Source organism: Sinohyriopsis cumingii, chromosome 7 (assembly GCF_028554795.1).
Source record: "Sinohyriopsis cumingii isolate HCF-2022 chromosome 7, ASM2855479v2, whole genome shotgun sequence".
Taxonomy (NCBI): domain Eukaryota; kingdom Metazoa; phylum Mollusca; class Bivalvia; order Unionida; family Unionidae; genus Sinohyriopsis; species Sinohyriopsis cumingii.
The window spans coordinates 92,313,184-92,328,729 of NC_142967.1; the positions used below are offsets into that span (position 1 = coordinate 92,313,184).

General features: G+C 34.2%; 1 protein-coding gene across 4 annotated transcripts in view; it reads left to right on the plus strand.

Annotated features, from left to right (window-relative positions):
- The window catches only part of LOC149795714 (cilia- and flagella-associated protein 99-like), a 69,735-nt gene that overhangs the window by 29,749 nt on the left and 24,440 nt on the right, over window positions 1-15,546 (plus strand). For 3 of the 4 annotated variants that reach the window (XM_089965603.1, XM_089965602.1, XM_089965601.1), the window contains exons 8-11: window positions 1,585-1,692; window positions 5,278-5,430; window positions 6,356-6,406; window positions 12,799-12,887. In XM_089965603.1, the coding sequence (XP_089821729.1) occupies window positions 1,585-1,692; window positions 5,278-5,430; window positions 6,356-6,406; window positions 12,799-12,887 (401 nt within the window). The remainder of the gene's footprint in view (window positions 1-1,584; window positions 1,693-5,277; window positions 5,431-6,355; window positions 6,407-12,798; window positions 12,888-15,546) is intronic. The other variant, XM_089965604.1, reaches the window with a different exon arrangement.

The following is a 15,546-nucleotide window of genomic DNA, read 5'->3' on the forward strand; positions in this document are numbered from 1 at the left end:
AAAAATGGTAAAATCTTGCTTCTCCCAACTATTTTAGCCTGGGATAACGTTAAATCATGATTTGTAGGAAGGTCCCCATTTACACGCTTGGTACTTGTTCACAATTTTAGAGTATATCTTTCTTCAAGGCTGGCAATACAAATGCCCGAAACCATGTCCTCAATTGCCCGGTGGAAAACTTGTAGAGAGATCTCTGCTATCAAATTACATGTTGCAGAAATGTATTATCTCCCTTTAGATCCAGGCATCAGATACCAACTACTTAGCTAAACTATAAGAAGATAAGCTGGTGCATATAACTGTCCTAGGTATTTTTTATTAATATTTCATGCATGTGAGACAGTAGTGTTGGGAAACTCACGATGCATTCATACCATACACGTTCAATACAGGCAAATAAATCTACAACATGTATGAAAGAATTACATCAAAATGCTATTGGAAATACACATGAATTCATTGTAGAGTTGTACTAAAATTGCTAATTATCCAACCCATCAATAAAGTTAAAATGTCTTGTTGTTGCGGCGAGATTTGACAAACGTAAAGATATCAAAAAGACTTATTGATATACAAAGTTTATTTTATGATTATTAAATGAGCTATATCTGCCCCTATTTTATCATTTGCCTACTTAGTATTCAAACAGGAGAGAACAGTTGTGAATTAAGTGATAAATCCCATTAAGGTGAGATCGAATTATCACTAACCAAATTTGGAAGTTACATGCACAGAACTTTAGTAAATATATAGAAAAATAAATATATTATACAGAGGTCAAACATTTATCGTCTAGATGGTCAGTCCCAAAATGAAACATTTAACTACAGCAATTTGTTTTTCATTATCTTGCTCTTAAGACCTGCATCTAAACGCTAGACTTGCAAGCAGTCATAAACTGTTGAATGCATTCATTGTTCTTTTTAAATATATATACTTGCTTCAGTTGGTGATTTGATGACTTTGCTCAACAAATCATGAATTATATTAGTATCGATAGTTCTGAAGTCTTATTAAAACAACACACAACATGTACAAACAAGGCATCAATCTATATTGCTTTCCCAAATTTAAAGAGGTTTTTAACAATAGCCAAAACTCTGAGGATGTTCTACTGGACCAACTTGTATTTATAACTTAACAGGACATTTATTTAGAGCTGCATTAGACTGTAATATTCTTACTCATTTAATCTTTTTTAGTATGGAAAAAAAATTGTTTAAAACTTCCAATCAGTGATATAAAACACATTTGCGTGGTGCCTTGAATAAGCAAATGTATGAACTAAGTCCTCGATATCCACCAAATACAAGAATGTGTGTGTGTGTACATTGCACTCTTACAAAGTCCAAGATTGTGCAGGAATATCATTACAACACACATCCCAAGACCAAACAGTTACCTCCCTTAGTTGCCTCTTATCACATACTGGAGAATGCATAAGGTATCTTGTACACTTCCAAGCCAATAAGGGTTGGAGTGGGGAGGGGTCATTTCACACTATATTATAACAAACATGCAATAGCTGAGGATATGCTATATTCTTCTTTCCCACAACAGAGTTGTTTCCCATTTGTTTTACAGATTCCCAAGCTGCAGAAACACAAACCTCCACCCAAAACTTTGTACCAGCAGCCCACAGAGTTTGAACTCATTGACCAAATAAGACAAGCTAACAGGAGAAAAGCAGAGGTGAGTGGTAATTCCAAGTGAGATTGATACCTAAATTAATTACAATTAGCACAAATAGATTTAAGAGTTATTAAGATTTATCATAAAAACTCCTACATAGTTTGCTACATCAAACTAAATTTAATACAGAAGGTATTAGATTTATTGGATAATTACAACTGTAGGATGAAGTAGAGTAGAGACCTTTGGTAACAAAGAGACATTACTTAATGTTTTTTACATTACATGTAGAAATCCAATACCAGTCTTTTCTGTCATGTCCCCAAAAATTGCCACAAAGGTAATGCTGTGTGCTTTATTTGTGAATGTAAAATGTTCAGACAGATTTTGTGAGTGAAAATCAGTTGTCCAAAAGCTTCATATACTGTCACAAGAAAGCAAACATGAACAATTTCCTTCCAGTGGGCATCTCTACAAGATAATCACAGATGTAACAAAAACCTTGACAAGTGCCGTCACCTTTTGGACATGTAAATTTGAAGTTTTAATGCTATGACAAGTGGAAATTTAGATTTCCACACCTCGAAGTTAGGACCAGCATGTTTTGCAACACATCTTTTTGAGATAAACTCAGTACTAAAATTGTTGTTTTGTGAAATTATTTTCAGAGTTGAATTGGTATTTCTGTTTATTTCTCATTTAATTTGTTGGCTGGTCCCCTGCCTTAACTAAATATTCATTAACTTTATGTTTGCCAAGGACAAGCTATGATAAGGGCTGATTTCAGCCCCAAATCAAATCCAGATTATACTGATATAGATAAATATATATCTCCATCTTCCTTAAGCATGTATTTAGTTTTTATCCAGATCACTTTTAGTAAGTGAAAGCAATCACTCAAAAACCAAATGTTTTCTCCTCATTTCACTTACTGTTTTCATGGATTATAGGTATATGCCAATTAAGATCCTAGCAAGATTTTGCTAATAAATGGTATCTCTTTAATTGTGTATTTGAACACAATACACATAATAGAAATGAAACCTATCAAACTTGATATTCATTATTGTAACATTGTTAAAGTTAGGTGTATATATTCATTAAGTTTGTTTGATTACCTCTGACACCTAATTTTATTTTGTTGTAAAATGTTTTGCTTAAGTTTATATTTAGTACTGTGTAACACTTTATTTTTGTTGGTTTCAAAAATGTTGTGTTTTGGGTATAAATATATATATTAATGGATACCTAATTTCATGGATCTTCCCCCCCCCCCCCAGCCAATGTGGATATGTGAGAAAGCTTGCCAGTAGCTTCTCGAGGGTTGGTGGTTCTTTCTGGGGATTTCCCGGGTTCTTCCTCCACCATTAATACTGGCCGCCATGTATAGCCTATCGTGTGCTGAAAAGTGGCATTAAACCCTACAACAACAACAACAACAAACCTCCCAAAAAAAAATGATGAATACCTGGTATGATGAATATGTCTCCGTAAAGAAATATCTTGACATACATTACGATGCATTATTAATTTATGATCAAATAGGTTCAGTCGATACTGCAGTAATTAAATTGATTTAATTAGGTAATTTTTATTGCTAACATCTGGCTTAAATGCAGTAATCTTAAAGAAAATGCTAACTTCTTTTTCCACATGTCCAAGTTAGGTTCTCAGGTGCTTGTAAGGACTGCTTTTACTTATTTTATTTTCGTTGTTTTTTTCTTCTTCAGTTTTTAGCGTTACAGGGTCAATTCTATAATGTGTGACTCGCAGAATTCATGCTATTTGTAAAACAATTTGTACCAAAAAATCAACCAAGTGCACTTTACATCCTATGCTTTTTCTTTGTTAAATCCCTCCTATATTTAGAAAATTCCCCACCCACATATCAAAGCATTAAGTTTTCAACAATTAAGTATGAGGCATCTGAACAAAGTCAGTTACTGTAAACCTCCTTTTTGGGAAACAGTCTTGCCTTATATAGTAAATTCTGTTGAAAGTGAATTTCACCCCAATAGTTAAAATCAAATTGTCACCAATGACTAAGAGTGGAAAACTAAGGAGTGCTCAGGTAAGTGATCTGGAACTGCTGGTTTGATCTTGACCTCAGATAAGGTACACGACAGTTTTCTACACAACTACACGTGTGTAAGTAAAGATTAGTCATATTATAGTAAACCTGTCTTGAAAGAGTACTGCCATGAGAGACCACTTGCTGTGAGAGACCAGATTTTTAATGCACAGAATTTTTATGTAGTGTTATGAGCTGTTGTGAGAGACCACCTGTCTCGAAAAACCATACTTTTTGGGCAGATCGTGTGATCTTGTGAGATTCCATAGGCTAACAGCAGATATATCCCAAAATTTTGCTTTTGCTTTTTTACTTTCTCATTCCTTTTTAAAATGTATTGCATTAAAATTGACATTTTATAAGTGTGCAATACAATAGTCTTCAATAAATATTTCTTTGAAGTCTGTTGAATTAAATGTTATTGTCTCCATAAACTTACCGTTGGCCTAGATCTAGTCTTCAGTTTTCTCTTTAACAGAGGATGCTTGAAAGTTGCGTATTAAAATAATCCATCGAATAAAAATAGATGGATAATGAGGCTTAGAAATATTATATTTTAACTGAGTCTGCACCTGATATAACTACCTTCATAGCTTGTATGTGTGTGATTGCTATTATTATCTCACATTCAGATAATGTTTGTCAGAGCTCGAGATCATGAATTCATATAAGGGTAGACTAAAGTCTACAAAAAGCCCAGTAAAATAATAAATGCAATTAACAGTTATCAAGGTAATGAAAAAGTAAAGGGTAATTGTTATTTATTATTATCATTTCTTTTCCTTTTATTTCAGATAACATTATTCTTTAAATAGTGTACTTGTTGTAGTATGTATCGCCATTGATCTGCCTCATTTATTTACACCTATTCCAGTATTCCAGGAGGTTACAATATGTTCTTAAGATTGCCCCAAAATGCAGTCAGAAATTAAAAAAGTATATGCTCTTTCATACATATGGCAATCAACATTTGAATGTTTTGTTTAAAGAAAAAGAAAATGGCATTTTATTGATACCGTACAATAGGTTTTCTAGATCCATATGGTAGCAGACATTATAAATAACAGGCGAGCTAAAAACACAGTTTGTCTTCTTTTTTTTTGCTCATTAGGGATGAGTGCAAATGAGAACATGTATGAAGTTTTCATGTGTGTTAAATGGTTCTAAGATAGTGTCATCTGTCAGAAAAATCAAATTTGTTCTCAATTGCACTAGTAGTTTCTGAGGAAGATGCTGAAATATGACAAATTAGAGGTTTTGATTTCATACATGCCTATTTAGAAATAAACTTGACTATTTAATTCATTGTGTTTCATTACATTTTCTGTAGCAGGGTATATGTGTTACAGTGGATGCAGTGATTGTGGTATACCCATACAAAAGAGTCTTGCAAATGCTTTAATTTATTGACAGTTTGGCGGTCAAAATCAACCCTTATCCAATCCTGTCCATTAGTTATGAAAACAGTTATATACCAGTGAAATATAGCTTTTAAAGATTTAATCACAAATGGTTGCAAACTTCGTAGTCTGCGCCCATCCAGTTGTTACATATCATTTTTTCCTCATTTCAAGGAGTGTCTAATGGAGGCATCACGACAGCAGTTTGCCTGTGCCAACCCAGAAAAGAGCCAGAAAACCAAGGAGATTATGAACAAGATTATTACAGAAGGAGAAGCAAAGCTGGATTTTGATCGTCAGAAAGCCAATACAGCACCGTCATTTCTGGTATTTACATATTCTTATATAATACACAGCTGAAGTTCACAAAATTGCTGGCCTTGTAGAATTTTATTTCGTATACTAATTCCAACTTATTAAAATAAATGGAATTTACTTCATCAACCAGAAAATGCTTTTTTGGTCAAGAAAAAGTACCATTCCAAAGCAGTAATTCCATATCCTTTATATTATAGGTACAAATAATTTTATTTATTTCATGTCAGAGTATAATTTACTTATAAATTACTTCAAATATTTCTCATTCAATATTTTGTAATTACACTGTTTGAATGAAATGTATATATTTTGTTTTGTAGATATGTGTATTAACATCTATTTTGTTTGTGATATTTTAGATGCAAATATATATTGGCTATGCACCCCTCAATAAAAATAGAATTTTTTTCTTCTTTGTCTTTATTAATTTTCTTAGTCGTGCTGTGCATCAGTGTTTATGGCTTTTTTAATGTCTTCAGAGCTATTTTTATTTGATCAAATAACTGTTGAAGCAGAATTTTTATTGTAAGCATCAGATAAACAAAATAAATTGTGTTAGATATTCATTCAAATTTTATTTATAAATGCAGAAATAAAAGTGATAATAGATGAGAAACTAGAACCTATGAGAAACAGCTTTATGCACAATAAACATGGGGTAGAGTTGTTACAATTTTGAATTTTCTACCATTTATTTTTTATATCTTTAGACACATTTCATTTTCCTACTCCATGTATTTTATTTTTCCAATAAGAAAATCTTGTATTTTAAATGCTCCACCCAATCTCATCTTGTCAACTACAAATTTTACATCTTCAGTCTCAATTTCCAATCATTTTTTCATTGTTAAAATATGATTTTTGAATATTCCACCCTTCTTTCCTCATCTACTGATTTATTTCATGTTAATATTACACAATAATTTTGAATTAGCTGACACCCCGATCCACTCATGCTGGGTCAAGTAAACCAAGAAGACATCGAGTAAGTTTGTTTTATTTGTGCAGAGGGCTGGAGCGAGTTGGCTTTTGTGTGTTGTAAGCAGTTAATTAAAAATAAAACATGTTGCCTTTATTTTGTTCACAGGGGCAGTAACTCTTGAATATAGTCCAAATGGTTAATGCACCAATGCATGGAATGCAATATTTCTAACTTTTTAAATACTTATTTTGGTTTCTTTTTTCTTCTTCTTTTTTTCAATTATTAGGATTACAGGGTCTATTCTATAATGTGTGACTTGCAGAATTCATGCTATTTGTAAAACAATTTGTGCCAAAAAAATCAACCAAGTGCACTTTACATCCTACCCTTTTTTCATTATTAAATCCTCCTAAATTTAGAATAGTCAGTTCTAGAATAGACCCTGGGATTAGAATAGGGACTTCACTGTTCATTGAGATAATGATTAAAACTAATCAAAGACTCTGTCAGGGTTATCAATAAGCTTTTAATCATTATGCTTTGAAAGATACATAGACACATTTAAACATTTTTTAAATTCTTGCAGATTCTCTCTCTCTCTCTCTCTCTCTCTCTCTCTCTCTCTCTCTCCTCTCTCTCTCTCTCTCTCTCTCTCTCTCTCTCTCTCTCTCTGTGTGTGTGTGTTATCAGGGGTGCAGTTTTACCTCCCACACTCTGTGGTTTCCATTACCCTGCTGCGACCTGTGTATTTGTTCAATTTTGGATTCAGACAGTATAAGTTATTATATGTATAATTAGTCAGACAATAGAAGGCAGAATCCTTTCTGAAACAGAACAACCTTACCTCAAAAATAAGCTTTTAGTCAGATTTTGTCCTTTATGTTCAGCTGTTACCACTTTTCAAATGACAGGCATTCTTTGAAATCATGATTTTCTTAACAACAGTGAATAATAGCGTTTCATTAGCTGGTACCTACTGCAGTATGAACTGTAGACAGTGCAGCATTATTTGTGGCAATAAGAAGGTGTACATGTATTAACTGATGACAAGGTGCAATGCATATTAAGTAAACTATTAAGCTAAAATTTTGGCATATTTTGATTTCGATTAGGCATAATTTATGCCAATATTCCCTTTATCTGGAACAATGGAATGACTTTTGAGTCAGAAGTTAATGAATGTTCCCCAGGTAAAAATGACTGAAATCAAACAGTGATCTATGTAATATTTGTGTGGAGAATGCATCAAAGTATTCCAGAAAGGTGCATGATAGAAAATTAGGAGGAATAGTGAGAAGAGTTAAAAATTGATTCACTCAGAAACAGCCAGTATTTATTTTCAAGAATTCAGTTTAGTTAAACTCTGTGTAAAACATTTTTAAAGTCATGACTAATCAAATTTAACATAAAAAACATAGGGGTTTCAGAATAATTGACACTATCTTTTTTTAACTATAGATCATTATTCCCTCACTCAGATCAGTAATAGATCAGTAATCCCTCATTTAGACCAGAACTCTCTCACTTAGACCAGTACTCCCTCACTTAGATCAATATTAACTTACTTAGGTCACTACTCCCTTACATTGATCAGTATGTCTTCATTAGATTAGTATTCTGAAACTTAGGTTAGTACTCAATCACTTAGATCAGTATTCACTCACTTAGATCAGTACTCCCTCACTTAGATCAGTAATCCCTCACTTAGATCAGTACTCACCATTCAGATCAGTACTTTTCATTTAGATCAGTACTTCCTCATTTAGATCAGTATTCCATCATTTAGATCAGTACCCCTCACTTACATTAGTACTTCCCATACAAATCAGTGCTCCCTCATTTAAATCAGAACCCCCCATTTAGAACAGTACTCCCTTATTTAGATCAGTACTTACCCATTTAGATCAGTACTCACTCAGTTAAACCAGAACCCCCCATTCAAATCAGTACTCCCTCATCTAGATCAGTATTCTCTCATTTAGGTCAGTACTCCCATACTTAGTTCAGTACTCCCTCATTTAAAGAAATATTCCCCCATTCAGGTCAGTACTCCATCACTTAGATCAGTACTCCATCATTTAGACCAGTATTTCCCCATTTAGATCAGTACACCCTCAAACGGACCTGTACTCCAACATGTAGATCAGTACTCCCTCACTTAGAGCAGTACTCCCTCATTTAGGTCAGTGCTCCCTCACTTAGATCAGTACTCACCCATTTAGATCAGTACTCACTCATTTTGATCAGCACTCCATCATTTAGACCAGTACTCACTCATTTAGATTAGTACTCTCTTACTTAGATCAGTACTCAACCATTCAGATCAGTACCCACTCACTTAAACCAGTACTCACTCACTTAGATCAATACTCCCTCATCCAGGCCAGTACTCCATCAAGTAAATCAGTACTCCCTTACTTAATCCAGTACTCACTCATTCAGATCAGTACTCCCTTACTTAGATCAGTACTCACTCATTTAGATCAGTACTTCCTTACTTAGATCAATACTCAATCATTTAGATCAGTACTCATTTAGATCAGTACTCCCTCATTCAGATAATAATAATAATAAAGAGGACTTTGTATAGTGCCTAATCTTTAGCTCTAAACACTTTACAACATTAGACAACACCTAAAAAACATGTAATGATATGTTTACAAAAAACAAACACCATGAAATTAGAAAGCAGAAAATATGCTGAAAATATTTAAGGTAAGGAAACATTATTAGGTCTTTAAGTCTATTTTTGAAGTCGAAATAGGTGAGTTTTAAGAGCACTTTTGAATGGGATCACGGTGTCTTTGTGTCTAAGTTCAGTGGGCAATTCATTCCACATTGCTGTACCTTGGTATGCAAAAGAATGTTGTCCATATGACTTCATTTTCTTGGTGGGAATAATGAGAATACAAGTGTCAGAAGAGGAGCATAAGTATCTTGCTGGTGTGTAGACATGGGTGAGGTCAGATAGGTAGGTTGGACTGGAGCCTGTCAGTGAAACCAAGCACTGGAACAAATTTTGTGTTTGATTCTGGATCAAATGGATGGCCAGTGTATGGTACAGAGCGGTGGTGGGGGGGTGTCCTCTGATCATGGTACTTTAAGGATGCAGTCCTCTGATCATGGTACTTTAAGGATGCAGCCATGTTTTGAACTTCTGAAGTGTCTGGAGTAGATATTGAGATGAACCAGACAGAATTGAGTTGCAATAATCCAGTCTTGAAAGTAGTAAGGAACACACAAGTGTTTTAGTGGCATCAATTGAAAAATATTTGTGAATGGAGATCAATATTCTTACACTTAGATCAGTATTTACTCACTTAGGTCATTATCCCATCATTTATGTCATTATCCCCTCACTTAGATCAGTATTCCCCACTTAGGTCATTATTCCCTCACTTAGGTCATTATTCCCTCACTTAGATCAGTATTCCCTCCCTTTAGTCATTATTCCCTCACTTAGATCAGTATTCCCTCACTAAGGTCATTATTCCCTCACTTAGATCAGAATTCCCTCACTTAGATCAGAATTCCCCACTTAGATCAGAATTCCCTCACTTAGATCAATATTCCCCACTTAGATCAGAACTCCCTTACTTAGATCAGAATGAAAAAGATGGTCTTTATCATCTTTTCCATTCTGAACATCACAAATATTATCAAACATTCTTGCTATCTCATACTCGTTGTTCTTTTTGTTTTTTTGCACTTGCTTAAATATAACCAGAATGCTTTGGGGTTTTTCTTTGCTAATAATAACTCTCTTGATGGATGAGAATTACTTTGAATTTCATGTTTTTGTCAATATCAAGTTTCATTGTTGGGAATTTCATTTTCATCAGTTCCTAAACTTGTTGATTGGGGAGGGGGTCCTCATGTTTCCAAAGAAGGATTATAATGCTTTTTGGATCATTAAATGTGTGGTTTGTAGCATCTACAACATCCATGAACATTGGTACCTCCTGAAACATAGTAAATATACAGTGTTTGTTAACCTGTTTATATGGATTTTATTGTGAAGTACAGTGGTCGCTCTCATGAACAGCCACCCCCTGACCAGTGGCCACCCACTATTTATGGCCAGAATCCCTTGGCTCCAATGAGTTTGTGTTCAAAAGTGCCCTTCAAGAAAGGCCACCCCTTCAACACGACCAGTGGCCAGCATATTAGTGCAAAAACTGTCAAATTTATCCCTCACAAGTGGCCACATTTTATTTTAATGTGTCCATAACTAATATTTAATTCATACAGTAAGGTCAGTAATCCAATTATCATCACCAATGTCTGTTTCCCAATGTCAGGTTTTCATTACTGAAAGAGATGTTGGCTAAACTACATGTACCACCAAGGTTAATATTATATCATTATTGCCAACATTTACAGGAAATGTGGTCAACAGTGTTGTAATAGAATTTTGGGTTTCACACAGCAGTTTAATTTTTTTCTTTAATGATTATGACTGAACATAATTGTCAAGATCTTAACATTTTCAGCATAGGCTGACTATAGATTTTTTTGTTTTACTAATGAAAATAGCCTTGAATATAACAGAGTACCAGACAAAGACCAAAAAATCATGTGACAGTATATGTATTACTTCCTTTATAAACAAGGCATTCACCTGCTCTGCAAATGTTTCATCTGCATATTAATTGCAATACCATACAATTTGCAACATAGGAATAAATCGTTACAAAACTTTAACATGTTGTCATGTAAATGGAGAATTAATACTTTAGAAGAAAAAGTACAAGTTATTCAATTTGACAACAGTGGGGAGAGTTCAAGAGTTATTGCCAAAAATATTTATGCTGGGAAGACTCAAATAAACAACATCGTAACAGATAAGGAGAATATCCCTGAGCAGTGAGAAAATGGAATAAATGGAAAGATAATAATTTGAAATGCTAAGCAATGTATGTACCCAGATTTAAATGATATTCTTGAATGGTTTTGCAATGCAAATGCCAGCAATAAACCTCTCGCATATCATGCTTTAGAATAGGACCTTTTATATTATGTTAACTTGAAATAAGAGTGTTCATAAGACAAGAAGAAACTTTTAATAATTAATGTTACTTTTAAATGAAGATATTAAATGAAGATATTAAATGCTTTGAAGTATGTAGCTTTCTTACTACATATACTTCTCACAAATATAGTATCTGTCTTATATGGCCACTTTTCCATTGCAGAAGGGGTGGTGGTATATGAGGGGGGGACCACTTTACTAACAAAAACATGATGGTGAATGAAAATTGGTTGGAGTTTCTCATTTCTTGTTGTTGAATGTTTTGCTTGTTTAGATTTTTTTAACATGTAACATAAACAAGTACTTTCTGATGACTTGTGTGATTTTCTTAACACTGTATCTGTATGCTTAAGATGGTTGTTGTTTTTGTGGAAACAAAGAAATAAAAACAAAACGCCAAACCCAAATTGATCTGAATTTAATCCATAATGGAATATGTTCAGAGCTACAGTTGCAATATTATAGTGACATTCTGAAGAGCTGCATTTATTTAGAGGGCCAAGGAATTTTCTTTAGAAGAGAAAAGAATCTAGGTTAACTTTTACAGATATGTATTCAGTGTGGCTCACTATAGACTGCAGACTTGGACTTACTATCACATAACACACATGCAAAATTAGGGTCAGTACTAATGTTTCATTGTTTGATTTTTAGAAAAAGGTTTATACTTTTGATTTGCCTACACTGATAAATATTGTATGTAAATTATCCAGTCTATACAGACATGTAACAAGCTCAGAAGCAAAATAAATGTTGGAACATTTTCTGGAAACAAAAGTTGGACATCATTGGTCTCCTTTAGAAAGAATAAATGTCATATGTAAACATATTTCAATAAATGGAGACAAAACATTCCACAACAAGTGACTTGTTCTGATGTCAGATCCATCCATTTTGATGTGAACTGTCAGCAAATTAATGGCAAGTAAACTATTTATAATGCTGGAGATATTGTCTCCTGCACTAGAATGCTGGAGATAATGTCTCCCACACTAGAATGCTGGAGATATTGTCTCCACACTGGAATGCTGGAGATTGGACAGAAATACATTCAAAATGCTGCAGATAATGTCACCATCACAAGAATGATGGATATTGGACAAAAATAGACTCAAAATGCTGGAAATAACAAATGTATGTCTGCATTCTTATAGCATCAGGAGTTATGCTCTCATGATTATTCCAGTGGCTTGTTTTATTCGGAATATAACAAGTAGAGATGTTAATATTGAAGCATTAGATTGTTCTCCTTATTCCAGCAGCATCATTCCAAAGTGATATTGCTTCACTTTTAAAAAATATTTAAATAAGCAACATGGATGTGAGTATTTTACGTGCTTTATAGCTTTATGCAATTTGAATTATTGTCGCAACACAGAAAAATATAGCTTGCTTGTTTTTAAAATTGATGTCTTTATTACAGGGGCAGGAAGTACCAATCAAGATGACTACAGCAGCCATCTTGAGAGAAGGTGCCCTATATCAGAAAAGAGAAGAGAAAGAACTTCAAAGGTTAAAGCCTGTTTTTAGTTCTACTGGTCAGAAGAGCTAATGGGATAGATTTTTGTTTGTCATCCATCATCTGGCAATCCATTAGCTCAATTTTGTTAAATCTACTAAACTACTCAGAGGATTGCCATGAAACTTTACATACACATTCAGCCCATGATCTTGGTGATTCTGAATAATGATGGCATCGATCTAATGTCTACTATGGCCACCACAGTGGCAATCTTGAAAATCTAGCCATTGCTACTCTTCCTGAATGGATGGTCATACCAACATGGAGTTTTTCACTAAATGACCTTTCATGATGTCTGCATGGTGCCTATTTCATGTTCAGTATGATCACCATGGCAGCCAATTTGGGGTTGGCAGGGGATTTTACCAGAAGACTTTTTATGATGTCTGGTTAGTTATAAATGAATGTGCTGCTGCTCAGACATCCAAGATGGCCACCAGAGGGACCATCTTGAAAATCTTATCCAGAATTAATGATCATGTCAGCAATGTTTTTTCTTTGAATGCTATTAATGATTTCTTGTTGGTTGTAAATGAAAATGGTGCCAATCTGACGTTCAATATGGTCACCACAAGAACCATCTGGAAAATCTTATTATCACTACTTCACCTAGATGGCTGGTCACATTTACATTGTGCTTTCACCAGAAGACTCCTTATGCTGTCTGGTTGGTTGCAAATGGAAATGGTGTACATCTGATATACAGTATGGCTGACATGGTTGTGAATGGAAATGGTGCAAATTTGATATACAGTATGGCCCACATGGTTGTGAATGGAAATGGTGCACATCTGATGTACTGTATGGCTGACATAGTTGTGAATGGAAATGGTGCACATCTGATATACAGTATGGCTGACATGGTTGTGAATGGAAATGGTGCACATCTGATATACAGTTTGGCTGACATGGTTGTGAATGGAAATGGTGCACATCTGATATACAGTTTGGCTGCCATGGCAGTCATTTTGGAAATCATGTTGTTATGACTCCTCCAAAATGAAAGTCAGATAAACACGTGGTTTTGAACCAGAAGACTTCTTATATTGTTTTGTTGGTCCTACATTAAAATCGTGCTAATCTGATATCCAGTATGGCCAACATGGTGGCCATCTTGAAAACTATGTAATCACTACCCATCTTAAATGGGAATTCAAAAGAGTTCTTATGGTCTAGCTGGTCATAAGGGGGCGCTCACCAGTTTTTATGTACTTTTGAGAGAGTGACGTATGTAAGGTGAAGTTGTTTGCATTTAAAACATGCACAATGGAGAGAATGTTGGCATACCTCTATGCTACATTAATGTAATGTGGATGATATTTCTTTGGATATTGTACTTTTGGAAATTGTACATGATCTAAGCACACTGCTAACAAAAATGACTGCTCCCTTGTGTTAAAAAATCAGCCTGAATTAGTCTAAAGTACACTATCCATAGCAGCTATTAAAATAGGGAAAATGAATTTTGCCAGACTAGACAATGCCAGCTTCTGAAAGTGCAATGAATGAATTACTAAATATATCAAATATAAAAAAAATTATCTGCTCTTTTTTATACAATTTACTAGTGAAGTTCAGGAAGTGAAAATGACCAAGTGGATCTAGCACTCTTTTGAAAGGTGCACATCTGGAGTAAGGCCAAGCTGTAAACTCTATAACCCATATTACACCCATCAATCATACACCAAAATAAAGGGAATTAAAGGTTCTTTGAAATATACCTAAGATATACAAGGTCTTTTTTAAATAGCCAGTATAACCAGTGAGGAAAGCCAGGGAAATTCTTTTTCTTTAAAATTCTAACCCTATGCAAAATGCAAAACTGTAGAGAGCCACCTAAAGGAATAGAATGCAGATGGACCCTGAAAAAGGAACACCATCTTGAAAATATTGTTATCTCCAGGACTCTCCAGTGGATGGTTAAATCATCATGGGGCTTTCACCAATAGACTTCTTATAATACCTAGTCATAAATAATGATGGTGCCAGTCATTCATCCAATATGGCTGCCAAGATGGCTGTCTTGAAAGACTTACTGTTGCTACTCCCCTGAATGGTTGGTCTTTTTGGCGTGAGGTTTTCACCAAAAGATTTTACTTGGCCCAAATGAAAATGGTGCCAGTCTGACATTCAGTATGTCCACTGCATCTAATTTGAAAATCTTGATATTGTTGAAGAATATCATAAATGGTTTCAACACTTAACAATTAAAAGGTAGCAATGAAAAAGAAGAAAAACTGTCTTGAATTCCTTGAAATTTTGTTTACTCAGTAGAGTGATAGTCCCTTCAACACACCATTGTACAATAATAAAACTATCACTTCCCCACCCCCACTTTTTATTCAGATGATTGCCTAAATCGATTTTAATTTAATTTTAAAGGCTTCTTTATGTTTGGTAAGTAACTTTAAAATTTGAATTTCACAATTTTATTGCGATAATTTGGAAGGTTGTAAACATACTTGAGGGCACATTATCATATAACAAGGCATGGGATGGCAAACTATGAAACAAGGGTTGGTTTCATCTTATAATAAAAACTGAAGAAATCCCAGGATGTGATGAGGACACAGTATTCAGACGGTTATGTAAATGAATGATTTATGTGCAGATTAGAATCATTTGGAACAATCTAAATTAAGGGCTGAT